The sequence below is a fragment of the Leptonychotes weddellii genome, chromosome 14 (genome assembly GCF_054177405.1).
Source record: "Leptonychotes weddellii isolate Sample4059 chromosome 14, ASM5417740v2, whole genome shotgun sequence".
NCBI lineage: Eukaryota > Metazoa > Chordata > Mammalia > Carnivora > Phocidae > Leptonychotes > Leptonychotes weddellii.
Genome location: NC_138382.1, coordinates 76,053,753 through 76,064,219, shown reverse-complemented (window position 1 = coordinate 76,064,219; position 10,467 = coordinate 76,053,753). Strand labels below are relative to the sequence as shown.

Here is a 10,467-nt window from a genome sequence, read left to right as displayed (position 1 = left end):
GAACCTTCCAAGCTTGAGGCAAAGGGACGTGGGGCCAGAGGCCCACGCAGTGGGTGTCACTCCTGGGGGGGGGGGCGTGTAAGGGTTTTTTCATCATCTGTCCTTGTAATGTTTGAGTTTTCCTTACTGTAGGAACATACAATGAAAAGGTGCTCAACATCACTAATCATTAAGGAAAAGCAACTCAAAACCACGAGATACCACTTTTCACACTCACTAGGATGGTTATTATCAAAACCCAGAAAACAGCAGGTGTTGGCAGGGACACGGAGAAATCTCGCAGCCCCTGTGCATCGCTGGTGGGAACAGAAAACGGTGCAGCGGCCATGGGCAACAGTATGGGGGTCCCGCAAAAAATTAAACATAGAATTACCATTTAACCTGCCAATTCCACTTCTGAGTATTTACCCCAAAGCACTGAAAGCAGGGACTTGAATAGATGTATGCACACCCGTGTTCTCAGCAGCACTATTCACAACAGAAGCAACCCAGGTGCCCACTGATGGATGATGGATGGACAAGGTGTGGTCTACCCACACCAGGGAGTATTATTCGGCCTTAAAGAGGAAGGGAATCTTGACACCTGCTACAACATGGAGGAACCTGGGGGACACGAGGCAACGTGAAATAAGCCAGACGCAGAAGGTCAAATACCATGTGAATCCACTTTTCTGAGGTCCCGAGAGAAGTCAAGTTCATAGAGACAGGAAGTGGAATGGTGGGCGCCAGGGGCTGGGGGAGGGGAGAATGGGGAGTTAGTCTTTATGGGGGCTGAGTTCCGGTTTGGGAAGATGAAAAAGTTCTGGAGATGGGCGTGGTCACAACATGGTGAATTTTTTTTTTTTTTTAAGATTTTATCCTTTTATTTGACAGAGAGAGACACAGCGAGAGAGGGAACACAAGCAGGGGGAGTGGGAGAGGGAGAAGCAGGCTCTCCGTTGAGCAGAGAGCCCGACGCGGGGCTCGATCCCAGGACCCTGGGATCATGACCTGAGCTGAAGGCAGACACCCAACGACTGAGCCACCCAGGCGCTCCATGGTGAATGTTTTTAATGCTTATTAAGTGTGGATTTAAAAGTGGTCAAAATGGTAGGTTTTGTATCGTGTCTATTTTTTCACAGTAAAAAAATGATACAGCGGGGCGCCTGGATGGCTCCTTTGGTTAAGCGTCTGCCTTCGGCTCACGTCGTGATCCTGGGGTCCTGGGATCGAGCCCTGCGTGGGGCTCCCTGCTCATCATGGAGTCTGCTTCTCCCTCTCCCTCTTCCCCTACCCCCGTCTGTGCTCGCTCTCTCTCCCACTCTCTCTCTCTCAAATAAATGAAAAATTACAAAAATGATACAGAACAAGAAGAATGTACAGTTTTCATAATCAGGAAAATCTCAATAAAGAGATCACGGCAACAAGACATGGGAGCCGTTGTCCACCAAGCACAGGCCCACCAAGAAACCAGATGGGCCTAGGTCACCTGTCATGTGGCTCCCTTTGGGATCATCAAGCCGAGGGCGGCAGGGGAGGGACATGGGAGGGGACGCGGCATCTACAGGCGTCTGGAGCCTGCAGGGGACCTGGGACTGCTTTGATTCCGGTGATGGTGAGAATGGTGATCACCACTACTCTGCAGGAGTGCTCACGGGCCCTGGGACGCACCAGGTTTCTTATGTGTATTCTTTGGTGAACGGTCCCAGCCACCCATTTGACAGACGAGGGGAATGAAGCTCACAGAGGAAAGTCCCTTGCCCGAGTTCCCACAGCAGGGCTAGGATTTGCACCCAGGTCCGGCCAACTCTGGAGACCAAGGTTTTGCCAGTGGCCCAGATCCCTTTGGGCTTTTTCTCCAGTCTGGGCAGCATGCCCTGGGGGAGGGAGCGCGGAGCAGGGGGGCCTTGCAGAGAACTTCCTCTGGGCCCAGCTGGGACTCCTCCCAGGCCCCGTGGCTAGAGCTCCCATTTCCCAAGGCCCCTGAGTTTTCTGCTCTGGGGCCGCAGAGAGCCCAGGTCCCAAATGTACAGGTGGGGCCTCCACTCCTAGGGTACTGGGTGGCATTGGACCCCACTGGGAATGGCATCGGACACCCCCTGTGCCAAGTGCTTTCTCAGCTTCCCATAAACCCTGGAGCCCCATGTACAGATCAGGAAACTGAGGCTCGGGGATGGGATCCGGCTTAACCAAGTTCACAGAAAGAGAACGGGTCAGGGGCGCCTGGGGGGGCTCAGTCGTTAAGCATCTGCTTTCGGCTCAGGTCATGATCCCAGGGTCCTGGGATCGAGCCCCACAGCGGGCTCCCTGCTCGGCAGGAAGCCTGCTTCTCCCTCTCCCACTCCCCCTGCTTGTGTTCCCTCTCTCGCTGTGTCTCTCTCTGTCAAATAAATAAATAAAATCTTTAAAAAAAAGAGAGAGAGAAAGGGTCAGAGAAGGACTGGACAGAGCCCAGTCTGACCTTGGAGCCTGTGCTCTAGGATTGAAGGCTGCTGCCTTGGCCCCCCAAGACTGAAGGATGGACAGAACCCTGCAGTTCGTGCTCAGTGGATGGGCTGTTCTCCCAGGTGGAGAAGGGCGCCGGCAGCCCCCTTGGCAGGCTGGGCCAGAGCTGTGGGATTAGAACCCACCTTGGCTACTTGCTGAAGTTTTCTCCCATGGAACTGAAGGGCTTGGTCTGCATCCCCCAGAGTGAGCCGAGCCCACAGAGCACTCTGCTGGCTCTGAGCGGCTGCTTTGTGCTAGGCCCTCATTTCTCCGTGGTCTCGGTAACTAGAGGGGCTGGGAGGTGGAAAACATCCCGCCAGACCCTTTGCTCCCTTACTGTATATATGACCCTTCACCTCCTTGCTGCGTTCACGCTTCTGGAATGGATTGGGTGGTACGCCCAGCCTGCAGGCTGACAGTGAGTGGGGAGGGGAGGGGTTTGCTGTCTGGAGGGTGTGGCTTTGGTTCCTGGGCCGAACACTAACACTTGTGTGCGGTGGGCATGTCCCTTGACCCCTCTGAACCTCAGTTAACTCCTCTGTAAAGTGGGTATATTAGTATTTATCCTATTAAGTCATTAAAAATATTTTTTAAATTATGAAATACAGGACATTCATGGCATAGTATTTGGTACATAAGCTCAATAAATTCTTATTCAAGAAGGAAGACATCTCGAATCTTAGTCTTCATCCTCTGAAGCAGACACCTTTGTGCCCACAGCTGCGGGTTGCTGGGACGAGCCAGAAACGCCATCTTCACAGGCTAGAGCTGCTCCCAGTTCTCACCCCTGCCCTATCTCTGACAAGCTGCATGACCGTGGGCAAGCCGCTTCCTGTGCCTCAGTTTCCTCCTCTGTACGAGGGGAAGAGTTACTGCCTCTCCTTCCCGGGACTGTGTGAGGATTAGAGCGACGGTGCGCTGGGAACACCAATGCTGGGCACACATTTAAACACCGGACACATTCCCAATACAGTGTCACCACCTCCAGCGTCATCCAGGGAGGGGACGCGGGGACAGGGTCTAGGGGGCAGGGTTGAGAGGGAGGCTCAAGGGTGCCTTCTCAGCCCTGTCCTTGGACACCAGACAACCTAACTCCCAACACAGCTTCCTTGAACTGCCGCTCTGTCTGGGGCTGTAACAGCCCCGGGGAAACCTTGGGTATTGAGCGTAGGGTTCTGCCCATGGAAGCCCCTGGCCTGGCGCCTCAGCCACCTCGCTCTGCCCCCCGCTCCCAAGCCCACGGCACTGCGCCTGGAAAGAGCACAAGCCTGGGTGTCAGGCCGACCCAGCGCCAATCTCCAGCCCTGAAGCCTTGGCCAGGTTGCTTTATTTATAGGAACCTCAATATCCTAATCTGTAAAGTGGGAGTGATAATAGCACCAGTCACGTGGGACTATCTATTCGGGAGAAATAACAAGTAATGTAAACAATTTAAAAATAAGAACAAGAGAACACTGAGGGTGTAGGAGGCATCTGACCGATTCCTCCTCCACGGCCCACCCACAGAGCGTCCAGCCCCAGCCCCTCTGGTTATCCTGCCTTCCTCCAGGACCACAGCTCTTGGTGGCCCAGCCCACACCCCTTCTGGAGCTGCGTCCCCTTGTCAGTGTTTGCTGAGACCTCCACCTGCCTGTGCCCCAAATGGTGGCCATGCTGGGAGGGCCGAGGGGATCCACATGGGCCCAGCGTGGAGGGTGGAAGCTTGGGGTTCCCCCAGCACCTTAGGGATCTGGAGGCGCCTGGAAGTGGGCAGGACAGGGGCCGGGTGTCACCTCGTGAGTGGAGGGGAGGGCCTGCCTTCCGCATGGGTCCCCTGTGGCGCCTGGCACAGGGCAGCGCTAAACTGAGAGACACTGGTGGCAGAGACTATGGGTAAGACGAACCAAGGACCAGCTCACCTGCTGCTCTTCCAGCGACTCACCAAGGGAAGCAGCAGGTAAGGACCCTAGGTGGCCACAAGTGGGCGGAGCCACAGACTGGACCTCCGGCACCCCCAGACCCAGGCACCTGGCAGGGTCCCTGAACCAAACAGAGGGGGCATCAGGGCAGCTCACAGGCGCGGTCTGCAAGCAGCCTAGGCACTCAAGGGCCCCAACCCATGGGATGGGGGTTACCCCGCTCTAGCACACTTATCAGGATCCCCACCAGACTCCTGACCGCCACCCTCGAGGCCACAGTGGTGCACTCTGCCGACGGCCGGGCCTTTGCTTGGAGGGCCCCACAGGGCCTCCACATCCTCGAGGCCCCCACTTTGGAGGGGGCCCCTGGCGGCACATCCCCAGTTCTCTCTTTCCCAAGCTGGAAGCTTGCTTGTTTCTGGGGCACCCTTCCTGTCTAACCTCATTAGATCATTCCAGTTGGTTTCTGAGGGCCCCACTCTTCCTGGCCGGGGTGGGGTGGCGTGGGCTCCCTCCCGGGGGGCCTGGTGGAGTGGGAGGGTGGATGGCGGGCACACTCACCTAGGAGCAGGTTCATGAGCACCTCCTGGCCGGCCAGCGTGCTGCTCTTCACCAGGCAGAGGATGGTACCCCCGATCCAGGGGATGCCGTGGCCCGTGATGCCAATGAGCTTGACCATGGAGCGGGCGCTGGCCCAGGACGCGGCGCGGCCGGCACACACCCCCAGCCGCTTGGACATGCAGATGTCAATGGCCAGCAGGGAGTTGAAGGCGATGCCCTTGAAGGAGGGGTTCAGCTGCATGCAGTCCTCCTCGGGCAGCTGCTGTGACTGGCGCCGCTCGCGGGCCCCATCGCCAGGGGGCGGGGGCTGTGCCGAGGGGCCCGGGGCCTTCCTGCCTGAGCTGCGGGGCTCCGGGGCCCCCTTGGGGGGCTGGTTCAGGGACAGGAACTCAGCCCGGTTGAGGACATTGTTGCGGTCCCGGGCCCGGGCGCGGTTCTGGGAGGCTGGCATGGTGACGCTCACACGGCAAGGGCCAGTGACAGCCCGGCTGCGAGGCCTTGTCCCCGAAGACAGGAGCCGCCCCGGGAGCCACCACCACTCCCTGCCTCCCTGCCTTCTCCGCAGCAGCTGTTAAATATAGAGTGGAGGATTGCACGTGGCTGTTTACCTCGGCTGCCACCGGGCTCCGAGGGGACGTGGGTGCCAGCTGGGCAGCCAGTCGAGCCCACCGATGCGGGCCGGCGCCAATGGAGCCGCGGGGGAGGCGGACGAGTCCACAGCTGCCCTGGCTGCCTCGGGCCTGGGCTATTTAAATCTTCCAACGGCTCACCACCCAGGATTGGGGGACTCTGGGAAATGTAGTCCTTCTGCTGCTCTGGCCTCAGCTGGGCCCAGATGTGGGCCCTGGACCAACCCCTGCAATTTTACCAGGTTCCCTCTGAGCAGTGCAGACCCCTGTGAGCCAGGCCTGCCTGCCCCCTGGTCCCGTGGACGGGGCAGCGGAGCCAGGTCAAAGGCCCGTCCGGGCACCAGACGGAGTGAAAGACGTCACTGACAGCATCATCTTGGGTCCGCTGGGGCCAGGCCCAGCACCTCCCTTCTGTGAGAGCATTTCATTAAGCTGGCAGGCTGGGGTTTTATTTTTATGTTTTAATCAGTCTTGAATTTGGCTTCCCTGCATCAGAGTCCAATCAAATGGCAATCTGTAAGATCTGATTTCCATTAGCGGGAGGGCTAATTGATCTGTTGGTAATTGATCTGCCCCTTGGAGGCTGTCTCCGACAGGGGCACTCCAGCAGCTCAGGCAGGCCCACGGCGATCAGACGCCTGGCATGGGCAGCGAACGAAATGTCCGTCCCCATCCCCGGGAAGCTCAGTGCAGTGGGGATTAAACATGCAACATGTAAATGATTGCAGGTGTAGAGATGTGGGGTAGGATCACAGAACCCCGGCCCTGGGTTTGGCTTGGGAATCGTGGTGGGGGGCTTCCCCTGGAAGGAAGAACAGGTGGGAGGCCCCAGGCAGGGTAGAGCCTACCCCAAGGAGGTCCGGGAGGCCCATGTGGCTGGTGCATTGCACAAAAGGACAAGAGAGGCTGAGAGCCCAAAGAGGGCAGATCAAAGGGCCCAGTCAAGGATTTAGGGTTTGAGTCAGGCCTCTCTGTCCTACCCCTGGTCACTAGAGGAACCGGAAGTCTCCACAGCCCTTATGGGGCTGACTGGGCCTGGGTTCAAGGGAAAGTCACTGGTATAGGGTGAGCAGAAGAGTCAGGAGTGAATGCCCTGCTCTTACAATTCAGGGCAGCCAAGGCCTGTCTGCCCAGCTGGGCTGGAGGCAGGAGGCTGTGACTTCCCTTCCAATCATGGAGCCCACCCGTGAAGCCCGGGGCCAGCCCACAGCCTGCCAGGCACCAGTGAGCTGCCTGGGGTGGGGTGAGTGCTCTCTGGCCACAGGGCACCAGCCGTGGGGTCCAGAGTCTGACAGATGGGGGATGACCTGGGCTCTGCCACCAACTAGCTGTGGGATCTTGAACAAGTCACTTGGCCTCTCTGGGCCTTGGTTTCTCTACCTGTAATGTGGGAATCATAGTGTCTATTTTCAAAAGCTAGTGTGAGATCAATGAGATGATGTTTGTTACACACTGAGTAGGGTCCCTGACACACAGTGTGCCTTCCACTCCATGGGTTAGGAACTGATCCTGTTTAGCAGAAAAGGCACAGTCCTCTCTCCCCTCTGGGTGCCTCCGTCAGAAGGACCCACCACCCAAGTCTGGGCACTATGCCATACCTGTTGGTGTGAAGCCAGACTCCAGGAGCCCTGAATCCAGGGTTCCTTGCAGACTTCCCGGCATTCTTCTTCCAGAGGGCCCCATTCAGACCACACAGCTACAGAGGAGGATGTCCCAGCCTCTTGGGTAGAAATGATGGCTTATGCTGCCTCCTCCCAGACCCTGGACACATGCAGATGGAGATGGACTCAGAACGTGGGGATAGTGGGCATTGTGCTGAGCTATGTGCTCTAACTTATTCACATCCTACAACCAACCTTTCCGTGAAGATGTGATACTACCCCCATTTTACAGATGAGGACGTTGAGGCTCAGAGGTTTGAAGGCCTCCAGCCAAGAAGCCTAAAAGAGTGTCTGTTCAACTCCCAAGCAGTCCCCGGGGAGGAACACAAGGGCCTCCAGACAATGCTCGCTCAGTTCTCCACCAGGGAACTCATCTCACTCTCCCTGGGTGGGGCCCCTGACCTCGGCTGACCTCTGGAAGGGAAGAGGAGCCCAGCCCAGATTGGGGCTATTAATACCCTGAGGCCTGTGTCAGCATCTTGGTCTAGTCAGAGCTGCCAGCAGGTTCTGACGGCCACAATGGGCTCTCGCTGAGGGGGTCCATGAAGTCCAACTGGGCTCTGGAGTGAGACACCCCAGGTTCAAACCGTGGCTCAGCCACCTCCAGCTTAGTGATCACAAGTGAGTCTCGTGAGCCCTCCTGGCCTCTGTTCCCCACTCTGGGGGCTGGTGGAAGGATGGTGTGAGGGGCTCACTCAGCCTGGGACCTGCTCTTCCCTCCGTAAGGTGGGGTGACCCTGTTCACATTCTCAGACAGCTGAGATGCAGGCTCCATCCCTTTATGAGGCCCTACCATAGACCACACAGTCCCACTTCTCAAGGATTCTCAGAATCCACTCATTCATTGAATCGATGCTTTTGTTGATCTCTTCATGAACCCTAATTGCGGAGATAGGACACACACCCCACGAAATAACTAGCCAGTTCATGAAACAGTTTACTTTTACCAATACCCTTACTTTTTTTTCTTATTGTCAAGATACTACATGCTTACTGAAAAAAATTCAATAAATACAGATGATATAGGTAAAATCCTACTGCCTGGAGACCACCACTGTTAACATGAGGGTGGTCAGGTTATAAAGGAATTCTCACTCGTCTCATTTCTAATTATTATAATATTTTACAAAACTAAATATTACTTTATTTTTTTTAAGACTTTATTTATTTATTTGACAGAAATAGTGAGAGCAGGAACACAAGCAGGGGGAGTGGGAGAGGGAGAAGCAGGCTTCCCGCGGAGCAGGGAGCCCGACTTGGGGCTCGATCCCAGGACCCTGGGATCATGACCTGAGCTGAAGGCAGACGTTTAACGACTGAGCCACCCAGGCGTCCCCTAAGTATTACTTTAATAATCAGAAAGAATATATATTAAACAAACTGTATGTGTATGTATCATATATACACAAATATGCATTTAAAAATATGGTTGTGGGGCGCCTGGGTGGCTCAGTCATTAGGCGTCTGCCTTCGGCTCAGGTCATGGTCCTAGGGTCCTGGGATCGAGCCCCGCGTCGGGCTCCCTGCTCGGCGGGAAGCCTGCTTCTCCCTCTCCCACTCCCCCTGCTTGTGCTCCCTCTCTCACGGTGTCTCTCCCTGTCAAATAAATAAATAATCTTTAAAAAAAAATAAAAAGATGGTTGTTTTATATGCCCTTTAAAAAAATAACCTGCACGTTTTCACTTAATATAAACCTGGCCATGTTTCCATGACAATCCACCATTTTTCCGTGGCTGCTTGGCATTTTGTCATGTGGACGGGCCATATTTTATGTAAGCAACCTCTTATTATTGGACATGTAGATTGTTTCCATTTTATGACTATACAAAACTATTCTGGCATGGCCATCTTTATACACACACCCCTGCACACCACATAGAAACATAATTTATTTATAAATATACAAACACGAACATAAATACGTGGTTCAAGTGGCAAGTGCCAAAGAAGACCACGTGCTCAGCTGCATTCACATAGCTCTGATGGGTCAACCTGAGCTACCTACTGCAGTATCCAGACCTGGAAAAGCATGGATTATAGACGTTTCCAGCCAAACAGGGCAAGTCCAACCACCCTTTTCCCATGTTAGAGATGAGGAAGAGCAGCCTAGGCATCACCTGGGAGGCCACAGAGCTGGTCAAGGCCAGAGATGGGACGTGGGCTGGCTGGTCCCTGCAACTCTGAGCCTGCAGGCTCCCCTTCTGGCCACAGGTCCCCCAGCTTCTGCATTCCCTGACAGCTTGGCACTCTCTAATTCACTCGCCTATTTGTGGAACACTTCTTGAGGACGGCTACGCACCTGGCCTCGTGCAAGGACCAGTGGGAAGTGCAAAGGTGACGCGGAGGTGCCCGAGCCAGCAGACCACCTGGGTCCTGCTGGGCCACTACCCCACCTGGCCGGGGTCCACACAACCTTCCTGTTCTAGCCCTGTCAGGCGTTGAGGGAGGCTGAAGCGACTTGCTAGGGCCCACAGCTGGGAAGAGGCAGAGCAGGATTCAGACCCGGGTGGTGGGATCTGGAGCAGCTTGTACACAGCAGACACTTGCTGTCTGTTGTCTTTAAATGTTTACAAGAGATCGGGGCACCTGGGCGGCTCAGTTGTTGAGCGTCTGCCTTCCGCTCGGGTCGTGATCCCAGGGTCCTGGGATCGAGCCCCGCAGCGGGCTCCCTGCTCCGCGGGAAGCCTGCTTCTCCCTCTCCTTCTGCCCCTCTCCCCTACTTGTGCTCTCTCTGTCTGTCTCTCTCTCTCAAATGAATAAAATCTTAAAAAAAAAAAGAGCATTAGAAAATTAAATATTCTTTTATTCAAGGATTGTGTTAAGGAATGGAACAACGACAAACAACACCAGGTTTGGATGACTGACAGGTGAACTCTACCAAACCTTTAAGGAGCAGATCCTTCTAATATTATATAAACTACTGCAGAGGACAGATAAGGAGAGGCTCTCTCTACTAGACCAGTCTAACCTGGATAACTACACCAGACAAGAACAGTGCAAGAAAGGAAAATTACAGACACATTTCATTCATGAATGTAAAGGTAAAACATAAAACAAATACAACTAAAACATCAGCTGAATACAAGTGTCTAAAAACACATCATATACATGATGGAATTAATTCTATCCCAAGACTGCAAGGAATGGTTTATTATTAGAAAAATCAGGGGCACCTGGGTGGCTCAGTCGGTTAAGCGTCTGCCTTTGGCTCAGGTCATGATCCCAGGGTCCTAGGATCGAGCCCCATGTCGG

General features: G+C 54.8%; 1 protein-coding gene across 1 annotated transcript in view; it reads right to left on the bottom strand.

Annotated features, from left to right (window-relative positions):
* The window catches only part of PLPP7 (phospholipid phosphatase 7 (inactive)), an 18,424-nt gene extending 12,729 nt beyond the window's left edge, over positions 1–5,695 (bottom strand). Inside the window, exon 1 of the mRNA XM_006734615.3 lies at positions 4,926–5,695. Within this exon, the coding sequence (XP_006734678.1) occupies positions 4,926–5,376 (451 nt within the window). The 5' untranslated portion in view covers positions 5,377–5,695. The remainder of the gene's footprint in view (positions 1–4,925) is intronic.
* Positions 5,696–10,467: the final 4,772 nt, after the last annotated feature.